Here is a 17,885-nt window from a genome sequence, read left to right on the forward strand (position 1 = left end):
GTATTCCAGACTTTATAAACATGCACAGGTCAGACCTGGTGTTTTGACTATTGGAACTGAAGTGTAAATAGCTAACTCACTGATTGTTTGACCACATCTGCCCACTCTGGTGGAACACCGTACTCTGGGTTCTCTTGAAGGAACCGACACAGGTCCTTCAGAGGAGGGGCGAAGGCACCACCAACCTGCAGTCAACAGGACAGGTTAGCATGGACCAGTGTAGCAGACACACACACACACACACACACACACACACACACACACACACACACACACACACACACACACACACACACACACAAGCTGATAAACACACACAACACATGCAATCTGGAGAAGCGTTTTCCGAACAGTGGGTTGGGGACCCACTTTTGGGTCGCGGGCACGTTTATGAGTCATAAATAAATATCCCTTTTTTTTTACGGTTCCTACATCAACATTTTTGGACAGCGATTTTATGAATGCTATTTTTAATACATTCTGCAATTATTTTACTGTAAGCCTAACGCCGAAGAATAGAAGATCTACAAGCTTGTGTCGCACTGTGAGCTTATAGGTCAGCTATTTTCTGGTGCATGACACTGTTATGCAAAAAAGGATAAATCATGTTTAACCACTAAATGTCTAATCCTAACCCCAACCTGAATATTTAGTAAACGTATCGCTAAAAATATTTTTTTAACCATAATTTATTTTTCTTCTATTCTCGTATACCTCACAAGCACCCGCACGCGCGCGCAAGCACACGCACACACACACTCCTTAAGAACTCACTTTGCGTGCATTTCTCCTGTTAATGATCTGGACTCTCTCCTCTCCCGTCAGGCTGTTGACATCGATCTTGTTGGGGTTCCTGCAGCGATGCCTCTTCTGCTTGGGCCGGCCGTCCTGGAACTGAAAGTGCATCTGCATCTGCTTGTTCACGCCCTGGACCATGTACCATGGACACACACACACACACACATACAATTAAGATCGTTAGTTCAAAGAGTAAATTCTTTCCACATTATTTGACAGCTGTCGAGGAGACTGGGTCTTCGTGGGTGTGGATCTGATCCACATCCTGTTCCCCCATGATGAAGATGAGCGGGCCTGAGGTCCGCCAGACATGATTGTGTCAGAACGGCCTACACCATAACTTCCTCTTACCAATGACTTGCTGTTTCTGACAACGTACTGTATGTTATGACCCGTTGCTATGGTGTTAGCTGCAATGGGGGACTTTTGGGGAAGCAAGGCCATATTAGGCTTGTCAGATGTAATCAAATTGTATAAATATACTGCTGTATAATTCTGTTCGGGGGGTTGGTTGGTAGAGGAGCCTGGTGTGCGTATGAGGTGTCAGAATGTTCCCCCGACCTACGATCCGGCGAGGGACATATAGCCTTGTACGGAGCGTCTCCCATATTCCACCCCCCCCCACAATATTCTATTGGGCTCTCTCCTTTTAGATCGTCTTGGTGACCATACCGCAACGAGGTTGATTGGAGCGATATTGAATTTTGCTGTATTTGACTGAGACCTTGGCATCGCCCATAATCTGGTTGAATAAACAGATAATTTTGTCAGCTCCTAGCATTAGCGATTGCTGGGTCACATTATCTCAGGTAGCCCATGGCACGGTAAGGATGGATATTTTCCATATTTAACATTCAATCAAGAATTCTAGGCAAGCCCGTATCTTGGTTGAATAAGTTGTCTGAGGATATTCTTCTGTCGGTGCCGGGCGCCTTAGATTGAGGACTTGGGAGACAGAGCCATGGGTGTCTGTTGTCTGTTTTACCAGAAATGTTACCTTTCCCTTTTTTATTATTTTATACTATTGCCATACCCTGTATTACTTTGAGTTTTAAAATAAAACTTGTTTTTCTACAAGAGAAGTCGTAAGAGTTGAATTCTTCAAGGGACCTGTGGGTTCAACCTCACCGTGGACCATGGGTGAGTGTGTGCGCCGTGTCTATTAACTAAATTCCTGCTATACACGCATAAAGTCGTTCTATCAAATAGCGCACTTGCCTGCCAACGCGCATAAAGTCGTTCCATTAAATAAATTAGGCACACTGTTTTAGGCACCGTAACACAGCTCTGGGATGATCCATCGTCAATCAGAGAAGAAGTATGTGGATGTGACATCATTCCAAAAAACGTCACTTCCACCCGCCCTGGCGATGGGATTTTCAGAAAAACAGCTGTAATGAAGTTGCTATTTTTTGCATTGAAAATCACTGTTTTCAGCGGGCCCCAGGCCCAAAATGGCGGATCACGGTTGGAATGTTTTGGTTCGCCTGAACACACAGATCCCTCCGCCTACCCCTTCCCTCCGCCTTTTTTTGTTTTTTTGGAACACAATGTCGCCTCCATGGCGTTTCAAATATCATCGGATGAAGGTAATTACGCTGGCAAGGGGATAACAAACGATGTTTAATACCTTGGCGGGTGATGTGTTAATAGAATACGTGCACGTAGTGTTTGCCTATACAGGAATACTCATAGTTTCACAGCTACACTCGACCTGGGGTATTTCTGTTTAGGCATAGTCCCATTATGCCTTGGGAAGGGTTAAGTCTTTGACGAAACTATCGAATATAGCCAGACTACTGTGGCATATCTGGTTTAGGCTTTGCAGGTCGTTACACAGCACAGTGGGGAGAAACAGGAAAGGGAAGTGACATAACTATGACTGAACGCGTGACACAGGTCACAGGCTGGACTCACGATCAGGTCTGTGTGTCCATGTAGTATCATTGTCGCTGGGCAGAGACCTTGTATCTCAAGGATCTACAAGCTCGCAACACGTCGCGCTGTGGATATGTTGTGAGCTTGTAGATCCAACCGACCGATCGACTCGTAGGCGACTGACAACTTTAATCCATTAAGACCGGGAACGCATCTGTGTCATTTTAAGATTCAGCAAAGATTCGGCTATTCAAAAATAGCAGATATACAAGCGCATAGCGCAGCACCGAGTGCCGCGCTATGCGCTTGTATATCTGCTATTTTTAGAAAAATCTTGGAAAATGTGTGCAAATCTTTGAATATATACAGCATGTATATTTTAAAGCGAACATTTTTAACTGTGCTTCTGGGGGTCCCTGGAACAACATATTTTGAGATGGGGGTCCGTGGCCAAATACATATCATTTTGGGGGTCCTCGACATGGAAAAGTTGGAGCACCACTGATATAGCAACATACTGTTTCGATTTAGAAACATTTTTTAGATAAGTATTTGGCCGCGTATCCCCATCTCAAAATATTTAGTTCCAGGGACCCCCCCCCCTGTGAACGCTAGGTTTTCAGACAAGCTGTGTTGAATCAGCGAAACGGGGAACAGAGGAGGAAGAGGAGGAGTAGTGGAGGTGGTCCTCACAGGAATGAAGGCTCCGGTGTCGGCCACAAAGCCTGGGTGCTCCTTCAGCCACTGGTCCAGCTCCTTCCTCCTGGGGGCGTCGTCTCCTGCCAGCCGCGTGCCGTCCTTCAGGTTGATGACCGGCACCCTGCTCTCCGTGTCCCCCCCACCGACACCACCACAGGGGCCCCCCTGATGACTGGGGCCCTGCTGGCTGTACCCCGGTGTTGTGGAGGCGGTGGCACTAGGGACAGCCAACTGGCCAATGCCCCCCCACCCTGGCAGCACCTGGAGAGAGAAACGCATCCATACAGTACTTTACTGGGTGAGGAAAAGCGGTGGCAACTGGAGGAAGCGCTAGTAGTAGTGTGAAGGTTTTAACCCATTAAGACCTGAGGCTGCATCTAAAAAAATTCTAAATCCTAAAAAAAAATTGGAAAAAAATATTTAAAAATAATTTTCACGATTTTTCAAAAATAGCAGATATACAAGCTCGTAGCGCGGCACTCGGTGCCGCGCTACGAGCTTGTATATCTGCTATTTTTGAATAGCCAAAGTGACATAGATGCGTTCCAGGTCTTAATGGGTTAAAGACAATAGGAGAGAAATTAAACAACAACAAAAAACATTATGTTGAAATTAACAATTATATCATGTAAATGTAATGAATGTACTGTTTTGGGAATAATACAACATATGTTATACTATACATGTCTTAAAAAGGTTCATACCATTTATTTTAAGTACATTTATTAGTATTATTATTAATAATAGACCAATTATTTGTTTACTAACATTGAGCCTGGACGCACAGGTGATTGTTTCACGCAATCAATTCCCAACCTGTTTCGGGGTGCACTGGTTTCAGCACACCCCAACCCCCTCTTGTGTGTGTTGGCTAGTGAGACGCGTCCTAACGAGACCTGATATAATGGGTTTCGTTGCGCGCATACTGGCTGCACGCAGCCAGTATGACGTCGTCTGTTAAGGGGTCTATAATTATCATCATATCGTTATCATTTATAGTTGTGCGGCGCCAATAATATTTGGCTGCTTGGATGAGTGAGTGATAAATAAATCCCTCTTGATTCTTGACAAAGCCATCAATGCTTTGAAAATAACATATTTAAAAAAACATTTTTTTAAATATTTTTAAAATATTAGTTAATAAAAGTCAATTTGACTATACAAATGGCCACGTTAAACTTAAAAATGTAAAAACTGCAGCGTTAGGTTATTGTTTTATATAATTTCACTGAAATGAAAGGGTAAATGCCTTGTTGCATCCTAACCAGTAAGGCAGACACACAGCAGTGAAGGTTGAATGATTGCTTACGTGATCGGGTACAGCGGGGACTCTGCTCCTGTTCATGAAGAGCAGGTCCATGCCTTCCACGTTCTTCCTCCTTCCCCTCCTCCTCTTCATGACCGGCTGGCCGTCCAGCACCCCGTTCAGCCTCATCTGACCAGGAGGAGCCACACCTGGAGGAACTGTGGGGACAAAGCAGCCCCGTTAGCTGGGATGTAACCACTTAACCCAATCCGGGAAACAGTTTTCTGAAAATACTTATGTTGCTATATCGGTGGTTCTCAAACCTTTTCATGTCAAGGACCCCCAAAATTATATGTATTTGGCCACGGACCGCCATCTGAAAATATTTTGTTCCAGGGACCCCCAGAAGCAAAGATTTGAGTAAAACATTTTTAGATCTGTCTAATGAATTGAATACATAGGACCACAATTGAAACGAGCCCTCAGGGCTTTTTGTGTTATCCTTTTAGCATTATTGTATAATTAACTGTACTTTTTGCAAACTGTTAATAAAATGCGACTGTCTTCCCCGGAATACAGATGATGGGGGTTTAAGTGGTTAACCACATCAGCGTCTCCATTCATTTTGGTCGAAAAAAGGAGGGTGTCAAGTATAGACACCTGGGGGACTCCGATCAATTAAGTATAGTTTAAGTGGTTAACCAGAGCTTTTATCCCTCTGTTTTTGTTCCCTGTTACATTTTATTTGTCATAGTTGGTTTTCTTTGTAGAATTAATTTACGTACTGCTTTATTCACTAATACAAATTAAAATATGCATATATCTTGGCAATATGATTACCTACAGTATGTCCTTTACACATCCACACATCTATTACATGAGTATGTGTCTTATAACTATTTAAATTCTGGGTATATTTAGTTACACACATTTTGAATATTTGCAAATATAAGTTTATTATTAAGTTAATTATTCTCATCCCATGATTATTGTTTTCCATATGAAAACAGTAGTGAATTTCAGATTTTGAAGTAAAAAACTCTCCAAATAGTGATGTCAGCTTGCTGCCATCTAGTGGTTATACCAGGGAAACATACCTTGGGCACTAGTGATAAACACAAAACCATCAGTGCGTTTACATGCACACATAGTATGCAAATATACCCCCACATAAGGCAATACGCCGATTATCCAAAGGCTAAGTGTTGCTGTACGCATAACCTGATTAACAATGCTCAATTTGTGCTCAATCTTTCAAAGTATACACATTTGTTAAAGATTCATTTTTCCGCAGCCAAATACATATTAATCTAGGGGTCCTTGACATGAAAAAAGTTTGAGAACCACTCATACAAGGTTTCCACCCATAAGAGAGAGAGCAGCGTAAGGCAGTGATTGTTCCAAGTGACTGGAAGTACCGTGTTGGAAGCTGCTCTGTGGCTTGGTCATGTCAGCCAGGTCTGTGTCTGAGGCGTTCTGCAGCTCGTGAAGCCGGGCCAGGTACTGCTGCTGGGCCTGCTGGGGCCCCTCCTCCGATTCCAGGGGTCTCTTCAGAGGCAGACCCTGCTTCTGGAAGGTCAGCTTTAAGCCCCCTTCCTGCTGCACATGGGGGGGGGGGGGGGGGGGGGGGGGGTAAGTGCAAGCACACACACACAAAGTCAAACAGGTATAGGAACAAGTAGGATTGATAAAAAGGAAACAAAATCAGTTTCCATGTGTTTTTTTTCTTTGCTGTTCAGACTGCATAAAAACAATGCAACTCCAATCTGGATTTAGGCCACAAATCAGATTTGGGCTGGATTTGGGCTGCCGGTCTGAACAGAAGACTAGAGGCGTGGAAGTGGTTAAAGGATGCGACTCAGAACTCAAAGCAATGAGAAAGAAAGCCTGGAAAACATTCCCTCAAAGTTACACACAAGTAAAAAAACAATAAAAGAACCACAAAAGGAAGGTTGTGTGCATGTGCATGTGCGCGTGTGCGTGTGCGTGTGCGTGTGCGTGTGCGTGTGTGTGTGTGTTGGGGGGGTGGGGTGGGGGGGTGGTAGTGGCTAGTGGTGTAAAGGGAAAAGGGATCCAATCACACTGTAGTGTGCGGTGATAAGCCACGTCACAGGGTAGCAGCTATCAGCATATTCATCACTGACTGACTCATCCGTCACATTGGTATTAAGTTAAGCTGAATTCAGATCAAACAATTAAGAATGAATTGAAGTTTACTTAGTATCCTAATTACTTTATTGTTTTCTTTTAAATCTATTAATGTTGAAAATGTACCCTGTTGTTTGTTGCCATTTACTCTTTGTTAAGTCACTCTGACTGGAGAGTGAAGATTCCCTGCTAAGTGCTTCAAATGTAAATTGTAATTAAATAAATCAAGGCAGCACCCACAGTCGAAAGGAAAAATTTCAAGCACAATATAATCCAGATGCTCAAAACCGTTACATATAATCAAAAAATAAGCCATTATTATATTCTCAAGAAACAAGGGCTTTCTAGTGGCATAATGTCAACCTCGGAGGCCAGTTCAGATCAAGTGGGTTAAACCTATTTAGAGACTGAGGGAGGCTGCCATCAAATTAAGCCCACTTCAAGTGGTCAAAACCCCCAATCATCACCAAAGGAAAAAAGAAAAGGCAGAAAAACCAAGACGGAGAGAGAGAAACATGCTGAACACTGGCGACTAATGTTGGTTAGAAGAAGTAGTAGCAGGTTGGAAGGGCAGAGCGGCAGCACAGGGCAGGCGAGGAGGGTTTTTGTTTTTTGGTGGAGAAACGAAAAATCAACATACATCGTTGAGTTTGACCGAGAACTCCTTGTTTTCTGCAACATGCAGCTTCTTCACCTTTGACCCCTGGGGCGAGGCAGAGGGGTCCTCGCCCAGGCTGTTGTTTGCACTGTCCAGCAGCTTGGTGGTGTAGAAGGAGGCCACGGCCCCGCCCGGCTCGTAGGTCCGCCGCGTCCCGGGCCACTTCCCCTTCAGCACGGCCTGGCAGATGCTGTCCAGGCGGTTGATCATCACGCGGTCCTGAGTGAGGGAGGACACACACACACACACACACACACACACACACACACACACACACACACACACACACACACACGGAGGGTCAGACTAGTGCTGGACAGTGGTGGAAAAAGTACTACATTTCTTCAAGTAAATGTATCAATACTGCAATGTAGAAATACTCTGTTAAAAGTAAAAGTCCGGTATTCTAAATTTACTTGAGTAAAAGTACAAAATTCATAAATTATTGCCCGATGCAAAAGTAGCGAAAATAGCCTGTCTGCATGCACGCAGCATGTCCTGTGTGACGTGTTGTGAGCTTGTAGATCAGCTTTTTTAGCTATTTCTTGAAAAAACTCATAGGTCTCTGATGATTTGCCCAAAATGAAAAGTGGTTAAGTCTGTCTGTGGGGTTTATAAATATTTAACCAATGAAAAGTATTAACAACAGCTTGTGACTAAATATTAACTACATTGGAACGGCTGTGTTTTCTTTACATAGGTGGGTGTGATTGAAGACCCCTCCTTTGGGATTTACTTCTGAACATACAGTAGATATAACATTAGCAACCAACTATACCACTGGTACTTATAATGTTATAACACGTAGCCTATTAACCACATCTAAAGCTAACATTTAACTAATTTATTTTTAAATAAAGAGATGGGGGTCCGCAACCAAGTACATTTTGGGGGTTCCTTGACATGAAAAGTCCTGAGGGGGACAAACTCCAATGATGTTTCTTCATCATTCAGCATGATTTTGTTTTTTTGGGTGATTATTTTGAAGCTTGTTGTAGTGTTTTACCTTGGGCCAGTAGGATGCGGCCAGCATGTAGCCTCCCTGGAAGGGATGATGGTGATGATGTGAGGAGTTGTTGTTGATGCCGTTCTGGGCCACGTGGCTGTCCTGCGTCTCGTCCTGCGTGGCGCCGAGCGAGGCCACGCTGTCCTCGTCAAAGCCCTTCACGATGCTGGCCACCGCCGGCACTGGAAACACACAGGGCACAACACCATCTTCAGACACAACATCAGTGCTGGAAAAAGTACTCAAATTCTTTACTCAAGTACAAGTACCAATACTGCAATCTAGAAATACATTTTCATGCCAATAGTATTGGCATCAAAATGTACTTAAAGTACCAAAAGTAAAAGTACTAAATTATTTGAAAATAGCAGATCTACAAGCTCACAACGCGTCGCGATGCGACGCGTTGTGAGCTTGTAGATCGGCTATTTTCAAATAGCCTATGTATAAAATAGGGCTAAAGTGGTTAATGTATGTTTTATAATATAATAATTTATACCTGCAAAGTAACTAGTAACTAAAGTTTTCAAATAGTTGTAGTGGAGTAAAAGTACAATATTTGCCTCTGAGATGTAGTGGAGTAGAAGTAAAAGTATTGGAAATTGGAAATACTGAAGTAAAGTACAAACACCTCAAAATTGTACTTAAGTACAATACTTAAGTAAATCTACTTAGTTACTTTCCACCACTGCACAACATACAGTACAAGTAGACTATATCTACTGTGTGATGCTGCAGTATGATCAAGTAGGGCGTCAATTAACGAAAAAACACACAAAGCTAAAACATGGAGACTAATAGAGTTTCTGCCCAAACGCAAAGAAATACATCAAGTAAAATAAAATAAAAAAAAGGAATAATCAAGAAGAGGAGAACAGTTTGACCGTCGTCTTAGCGCTTAATACAACATTACAATATTAGTGTTTTTGTTTGGGGGCTGTTTGGGCTCTGAGATGCCGTCAGTGTGCAGAACCCTTTCAGAGTGCTTTGCTCTAACCCAGCATGTGAGGAGATCTGGTTATGAGGCACAGCAGGCTCCCTTCCATCAACCTCCCAGAGAGTACCATATTCAAACTAGCAAAAACAAGCACAAGCTACAGCATTTGCTCAGTCTGATGCTATAGTCTTCTCCTCTTTATTGGCTCGACGCCTTATGTTGTTCAATTGGAAATCAGCCATTTCTCCATAACATCGACGCTGGGTTGGAGTTGTGATGGCATTTCAAACTTGAGAAGCTTAAATATTCCACCAGGGGCTCAGTCCAGAAATTCTACAAGGTTTGGTAGCCATTTTTGGATGTTTTTTAATCAAAGATTCCCGGCTGAGGACACTTAGACCAGGACGGTGAATCACTAGATGGACACTTTCTGTAGGGCAAGTGATAATCTGTATGAGAATGACATGATTTCTTCTTTTTTTTTTACTTTTCTGTTTTTGGTTTTGTTACTGTCTCTTTTTATTTAAGATATTGTTAATGTACTGTGTGGTTATACAGTATGTAGTCCTGTGGTGTACAGTATGTATTGTTGTTGTTGAAACCTAAAACATCTATAAAAACTATTTAATAATAATAACAAGCTACAGTACTTTGCAAAATGTGGGTACATTTTTAGCAGGGCTGTTACATGTGTAAACACTACCAGGCTCAGGAGAAAAAAAACGGGACAGTTTCTGTAACTTGTGCCCAGGCAATAGCCACCATACGCCAGCGTAACCACTTAAAACCCCTGCATCCGTATTGTGAGGTTAGCTTTTGCAGGAAAATAGCCGACAAGCTTGTGAGCTTGTGAGCTATTTCCAGGGAAAGCTTTCCCTACAACAACAGAAAACATAAAGGGTTTCAGAGGTTAATAATTTCAGATACCATGGCAACCCTGGATGAAAACTTGTCTTTAGAGAGGTGACCCTGTAGCCAACCAGTTCAAGGCTGCATTCCAATCCGCTATAAATTAACTTCCTCTAATCACGTCCCCCTCAGGGGAAACCCCCTTTGAAACAAGAAGTTACCATGGCTGTCGTTGTCTTATACGTCGTTCCATTCTGACAATAACTCACGTTTCCAAGAATCCCTCTCCAAGGAACATGAATGAATGAGTCTGCTAAACTGTACACTTGAGTTGTATCACATCACATCATGTTGTGTCATGTCTTTCACACTCTGTGCGCTTAGTCTCCCGTCTCTCTACACTGGCCTGTGTAAAAGCATTACAAAATGAACATGCATGTAATCCGTAAGTAGTGACCAGCTCTCGGACTGTGTTCAAAAATGTTCTAGACAGACCAACAGACCTATACTAGCCGCAAGATCACAGCTAAACAAACAAAACTGAGAAAAACTTTAAGCAGGTTGTTCAATTGTAACAATCTAGGTCAGGGGTGGTCAACCACCAATGTTTCATATGCCAAGTGATCAAAAACACATTAACCGTTATTGTTTGATATGCATAAAGCTTTTCCCAGAAAGGTAATACTTACCTTTATTATTCATACCAAAATGGACCGATTCATCGTTAGGTTTCATTGTTTACCACTTACTTATTATTCTACTCAGCAGCCTTTCATAAGACATAAAAGCAATGGTGGTTTTCACTGTCACACTTGCCTTGTTCCATTTAATTTCTGCTTTGTTCTTGCTATTTTCTTGTATTGTTTTAATTTGATCTTGCGTCCTTTTTAATTGTTCTAAAAATATATATTCTTGTTTAATGTTCTGTTCATTTTCTTTTGCTTGCATTTTTCTTTTGTTTTCTTTTTGCATTTGATGTCATGAAAGGTGCTATACAAATACAGTTTATTATTATTTGGAAAATAAGGTTGCCCACCCCTGATCTAGATGGTGCAACTGTAAAATGTCATTGGTGGATTGAAGAATTTGTACCATACTTTCCTCCACTGTATCTAATATTTATATTCTATTGATATATTATTAATCATGATATAGCTTTCATATGTCCAGATGTAGAGAGTTTTACAGATCACAGAACACTCACCCTTCTTCTTTCCTTCCCCTTCCTCGTCCGCGCTGTCTTCTGAGGATGAGGAGGAGGACGACGAGGACGACGAAGAACCCGAGGTGCAAGACGAGGAGGAGGAAGACGAGGAGCCGCCGGACCCCGAGCGCGAGGAGGACGACGAGGACGACGAGGACGACGACGAGGAGCGCGACGAAGAGCTGGACGAGGACCCGCCGTCCGAGTCGGAGCCGGAGGCGCGCTTGGAGGCCTTGCGGCTCCTCTTCTTCTCCTTCTTGGGTTTCCTCTCTGACGAGTTGGGCGTGAGGGGCTTGGTCCGCGCCGACTCCATCCGAATCTCGCTCTCCTCCTTGATGATGCCGATGACGGGCTTCTCCTCTAGACCCGTGGGCGTGGCCGGCGCCGGGGGAGGCGTCCAACTCTCCCCTTGCCTCTCCTGGCTCTCCTCTCCCTCCGATGCCGGCTCCTCCTTGGGCACGATGCCCGCGGCGGCGGCAGTGCTCAGGATCCCTGTGTCCTGCTGGGTGGGTGGGGTGGGGAGCGGAGACCCGCTCAGCACCGCACCGCTGGCGGTCTGGTGGTACTGCGGGTGTAAAAGCGGCGTGGGCGTGCGTGACTGCTGCTGCTGCTGCTGCTGAGCGGTCTTGGTCTGGCTGTAGTTCCGCTGGGCGGCCATGAAGCTCAGCTCGGGGTCCCGGAGGATGTGGTAGTCCGTGCGGCTGACGCCGTGCTTGGCGGCGCCGACGAGCAGGTCGTGGTCGTGCGTGGCGGGCACCCACCACACGGGCAGGTCGGACCCCAGCTGGCACAGGGCCAGGCGCTCGTACAGCAGCGGGTGGCGCAGCACCTGCTCCCGCACCTGCCGTAGCAGCTCCACCCGGTACAGGGTCCGAGACGCTCGCTCCTCCGTGATGGGCTGGATGGACAGCGCGGGGTCCACGGCGGAGTCTGGAGGAGGGAAGAGTGAAGCAAAGCGTTAAGAACGTGGGAACACGCAGGAGAAGAGGGACATTAGGGCCGAGCCACCGGAACAAACTATACAGTGCGTCTGTTTGTGTCTGGAGTTAAAGTGCCAGACTGTTTGCTTTTCTATGAATGATTAATCTTATATTGGCGTTTCCAACATGAGAACACCACCGAGCCAGCTTGTTTAACAAGGATTCTGTCTCTGGATGGTTACTGTTCAAAAGGTAAAAGAGACTGCGATAAAGAAAGAAATCTTTTAAAAGGCTTGTGCTCTTTGTGCCCTGGCCACTGGCCAACACAGTGCATCACGTTGGCTACATGTTTCTACAACAGAGTTTAGACAATGCAGCATCTTATTTTTGCTAAAGCCTAATAGAAGGCTAATTTATTTGTCAAAATCACATTTCCATGTTTTTGAAAGGTGTTGATAACAGAACTGTGAATTCTGCTGGAGCGGAGGCATCGGGAAGTCAAAGTAACATTACATTAATGCAGGTAATGATTAGCAGTAACAACAACAACAACAACAAAAAACAGGCACCTCATAATCTGACAGCCGTGTGTGTGTGTGTGTGTGTGTGTGTGTGTGTGTGTGTGTGTGTGTGTGTGTGTGTGTGTGTGTGTGTGTGTGTGTGAATCTCTGACCTCCGTCTTTAGGCGGCAGGCGACACACCCTCCTGCACATGGCGGTGAAGGCCCACAGGTACTTCTGCAGGCTTTCGTCCGTCTTCTTGTGCAACCGAGCCATGGCCCTGAATTTGGTCCAGTCGAAGCGGCCCAGGTCCGGGTCAAACACCACGCCAAAGGTGGAGACGACGCGGTAGAAGTCGGCCTCCTCTCGCCTGGTCCATCTGCACAGAGAGGAAGAGATATGTATTAGCCTAGCATAACCAAAGATGATTAATTTATGAAGATACACCATCCCAATTGAGAAACGTTGATAATAAAGGTGATTTTCTCCGATTTGTCTCTCTGAAAAAAGCCATTTTAGTACGAAAATATTGGGAATATTGTATGACGATTGGATCCAATATTTAGTTCAGTGACCATGGCGCTAAAGAATGGTTCAGAAGCTGTGTTCACGTTCACTCGTAGACGTCCGCCTACTTAACGCAGATACATAGATGGCATGTCTTGCTATTTTTGTCTTGGGTATAACTCCCAATCTAATGGTTAGACTGACTGAACCAGCATTTCCATTCAGTCCCATGATGTTTTACAGTTACGAATCTCCATTTTTGTATTATGAAAAGAAAGCAACAATAGTTAGATTTTGTTATATAAGATGTCAATGATACAGCCACTGAGTCCACCTATATCACTGGTTCTCAAAGTGGGGTCCAGGGACCCCCTGGCGGTCCTTGAGGACCTATTGGTCCAACCTTTTAAGCACAGAGAGCACTTTTTAACACTTTCCAACATCTCCACAAGCTGATACATTTTGACTATATATAGTTTAATTGTCATATGACAATTAGGCCCTCGCAGCAGATGGCCACCTATCATTCAATGATCCTAATGACTGATTTATATTGTTTGCATGCCGTGTTGCACACCGGAAATAGCTGATCTACAGGCTCACAACACTGTAGATCGACTATTCACGGTGTGCAACTAAGAAAAAACTCTCCTTAACCCTGTTTGACATGCAAAAAAAGCCGGTGAATTTCAGACTTCATGAGCCCAGTGGGGCTAATGGACAATGAAGATCTACAGTTCAGTTCTGTGTCGTGTTGCCTTGTCACCTCTGCTGGCGTTCTATCTTGGCGGCCATCTTGGGGTTGAGGGTGTCGTTGAGGATGGGGGGCAGAGGTAGGAGCGGCGTGGTCATCATCATGGACGACGTGGACGTCTGCGGGGCTTCGTGGGGGTGTGTTTGGACCTGGGCCTGGTGGATGTGCAGGATCTGCCGGCTCTTGGTGTAGCGCTGGGAGGCCGTGATCAGACGGCGCAGCCTGGCCGTCAGCACCGAGGGCGAGGGCCAGAAGGCTGTGGTGGTGTTGTCCCCGCCTTCCATCACTGGAGCTGCATCTGGATGGAGACACACACACAACAAGCCAGAGAGTTGGTTCAAGTTTTTTTTTGGGGGGGGGGGCTTTTCTGCCTTTATTTTGGATAGTACAGTAGGGATTTTTCGTTCTTGGCACTGAGGGCATTCAGAAAAAACTTGGGATATCTCGTTGTGTGGCACTGAGAGAGTTAACACATTTTGCTGGGGACCCCCTGGAACCCCCCCCGGACCCCACTTTGAGAACCGATGCAGTAGAGACAGACAGGAAACGGGGGCTGCATTAGAGCCTATACTGTACTGTAAGTGGTATGTGCCTTAACCACTTGGCCGTCGGCGCCCAAGTTAGTTGAAGTTAACCACATGACCCCTACATGTCCCTATTCTGGGGCAAATATTTGGCGAAAGTAGCAGATCTACAAGCTCTCAACGTGTTGCTATGCTTTGAGAGATTGTATATCGACTATTTTAAGAGATCATTTTAAGAGACATTTGACGCAGTGGGGAAAAGGGGGACCTATTATAGGCCCCTGGGGGACTCCGGTCAAAGACGTATACCGTTGCTGTCGGGCAGGAGTTAGTTCATATTCGAACGTTTTGTGTTTTTTTGTAAATGAATGCCCTACTTAACTTTTGTGTAATGCCCTACAGCGACACAAAAGTACCAAAAGTAGCAGATCCACAAGCTGCTCTGAGCTTGTAGATCTGCTACTTTTGAATTTTAATCCTGAAAAGAAACAGTTTTGGACATAATATGAGGTTTTCACCCGACAGAGACGATAAACAAGCTTCCAAGACATCCCGAAATACATTTTGGATATAATTTACAAGAAATTTCCTAGGACTGGAAAACACACATTTCAAAGTCTACTTTTCCAGGGTTTTCTAATGACTGTGCAAAGCCTGCATTAACCCACTCAATCCGGGACGCATCTACAAATCTCTTCTAAATCCAGTTTTCTGAAAACCGTATGTTGCTATAAAAACATTTTCATGTCAAGGACCCCCAAAATTAAATGTATTTGGTCACAGTTCCCCATCTCAAAATATGTAGTTCCAGGGACCCCCCAGAAGCAAAGATTTGAGTTAAAAATGTTTGCTTTAAAAATATATATATATTCATAGATTTACAAACATTTTTATTTTATCATGATTTAAAAAAAATAGCAGATCTACAAGCTCATAGTGCGGCACTCGGTGCCGCACTATGAGCTTGTTTATCTGCTATGCGAACCACCTACGTCAGGTGCCAGTTGGCTAGTTTATGGCTGCTCTGCTAACGTCAACAGACGGACAGAACCGCAGCAGCAGCTGACTGACACCGCAGCAATGGCGGCGCCCCCTACAGGGCAGCGCTCCGTGGATTTGTGTATAGGCAACTAATGCCACTCACCTCCAGCACTGTCTGTGACAACCAGGTCGCCAGGAGAAGAGGCATCATCCTGCAAGTGGAGAAGGGAGGATGTTTACTTACATAAATAGTGCGATAAACAACTCTATAATCTTATCTGCAAATAACAACAACCAACCGTACACCTATGCAGTTCGACTACCACACTACTTTTCTTTACTTTTCTACAAGACTTATTAGCTAACAATGTAGGCATTTATCAGACACACACTTATTCAGAGCGTCTTACAAAGTGCGAGATCACACAATAAATGACATGAACCCTATAGTCAACAAATGGCAGGGTAAATGGTCAAGTAAATAGAGAAATGCGGCTAAATCAATTAAGTGCTACAAATTAATTAAGATACCAGATAAACATCAAACCTAGCATCTGTCTAAAAAAAGCAAATGCTATCTTACATAACAATAATGTTAATCTAAATAGCTTTCTTGGGAGGTGGTTTCGCGTGTTGTTGTTTTCATTAGTGAGATACTTTTCTTTTTTTCCCTTTTTTTTTAGCTGCTTGATATACACGTGTATTTAATTTAATCTCACCTTGCCAAGTTACACAATTGCAAAATGAGAGAACAGTGTTCCATTTGCCTAGGTATAAGTCCAGAGTGCTCGGCAGGTCTTATCAGAGAGGTGCCTCGCCTCTCTCTCTCTCCCGTTGGGGCCTTACCTCCATATCGTCCTTCAGCAAGGCAGGGGCAGGCTTGTATTCTGGGTCATCTACGTCCCTGTGCACACAGATAAAAAAGATCCAGTCAGCTGGGGCCACACGAGGTGACTGCTGGCAGAGCAGCAGCTGGTACTGGCTCCCAAAAAAAGAAAAAAAAAACACCCACTCAACATTCACATTCACCACTGCCTAGTGCCTGGCACAGGAAACAGCCCTGTTGTCTGGTTATTACCAAGTGGAGAATTTGGCTAATACATGTGAACGATACAGGATTTCGACCTTCGTGACAGGTGGTGTTATGAAGAACTATAATGTGGAATGGACGGTAGTAAACTTTGTTCTCTTAAACTTTTCAGCTCGAGACACAAAAGATACATTTTGTCTCCCCCGGGACACCACACAAAAATACATGACATACAACATATAAACCCTGTTTCAATAATAGTGAAAATAGCTTTATCTACAAGCGTCATGAGCTTCAGGGTTCCCACACATTTTCAAAAATGTTCCAAAACTTTTCCAAAGTATATTACCCCATTTCCAGGCCTATACAGTATATCATTCACAGGCCCATACGGTGCAATAATGAGGCTGTTACACATGTGTGCTATCAATGCCCCAAAACAGACTCAAGCGAAGGTGTCACATGACAAAAAGAACAGATCTACAAGCTAACAATGCAATGTGTTGTCAGCTTGTAGATCTATTATTTTTGTCACACAACGTCCTGCACACATTAGGTCACAGGTATTTCACATAATGTTTTGGGATATGTTTTTTATGAACAAAATCAGTTGCCAAAAACTATGTATATCCAAACATTTTCCAAAGCATTTGATTCATTCCAAACCTTTTCCAGGTCTGGAAAACTGTTTTTCTAATTTCAAAATATTTCCAGGAATGTCATGACTGTAGGAACCCTGGATTGGCTATTTTCACTCTTTTAGATAAAAAAAAAAAGAAAGAATCTGGAACATTTTTGATTTTTTTGGTACCCCCCACCAAACAAAAAACTGGATATTTACTTGCAACCCATAAAATAAAATAAAAAAGGGACCGGGAAACACTGTCTTAGGACATGTAGTCCATGTGCCACTGCAGCCTGTTTCTGTGTGCTGCTGATTAGAGGTGCTACTTCTGATGAGTAAACTGAGAAGCTTCAACAGTGTGTGTGTGTGCCAGTGGTTGAATGGAATTTGCAAACGTGTTGTCGAGGTTTCGTTTTAATATCCGAGCACCAGATGGGTGCGGCAGGCCACATGAGACAATGCAATGACAAGCAGAACCTTTAGATGTTTACAACAAAGCGTTTGAAAGACAAATTAGTTGTGTGACGGCCAATTTGGCTCACACCATCTGACCATAATAAATCACAACCGTCTGGAAAGAATCCCACCAGGTTAACCACTGAAACCCTATTGTACATCAAA

The 17,885-nt window shown here is 44.0% G+C and overlaps 1 protein-coding gene across 6 annotated transcripts in view; it reads right to left on the minus strand.

The window, feature by feature from the left end:
- chd9 (chromodomain helicase DNA binding protein 9) overlaps positions 1-17,885 on the minus strand; it is a 156,542-nt gene that overhangs the window by 1,815 nt on the left and 136,842 nt on the right. For 5 of the 6 annotated variants that reach the window (XM_084062461.1, XM_084062462.1, XM_084062466.1 and 2 more), the window contains 12 exons: positions 16,456-16,513; positions 15,773-15,821; positions 14,117-14,402; positions 13,017-13,222; positions 11,424-12,353; positions 8,434-8,615; positions 7,410-7,646; positions 6,040-6,220; positions 4,685-4,839; positions 3,370-3,636; positions 775-927; positions 81-185 (listed from right to left, as the gene is read on the minus strand). In XM_084062461.1, coding sequence (XP_083918587.1) covers positions 81-185; positions 775-927; positions 3,370-3,636; positions 4,685-4,839; positions 6,040-6,220; positions 7,410-7,646; positions 8,434-8,615; positions 11,424-12,353; positions 13,017-13,222; positions 14,117-14,402; positions 15,773-15,821; positions 16,456-16,513 — 2,809 coding nt within the window. The remainder of the gene's footprint in view (positions 1-80; positions 186-774; positions 928-3,369; positions 3,637-4,684; positions 4,840-6,039; positions 6,221-7,409; positions 7,647-8,433; positions 8,616-11,423; positions 12,354-13,016; positions 13,223-14,116; positions 14,403-15,772; positions 15,822-16,455; positions 16,514-17,885) is intronic. The other variant, XM_084062463.1, reaches the window with a different exon arrangement.

The sequence above is a fragment of the Gymnoscopelus microlampas genome, assembly GCF_963454915.1.
Source record: "Gymnoscopelus microlampas genome assembly, chromosome: 1".
Classification (NCBI taxonomy): Eukaryota; Metazoa; Chordata; class Actinopteri; order Myctophiformes; family Myctophidae; genus Gymnoscopelus; species Gymnoscopelus microlampas.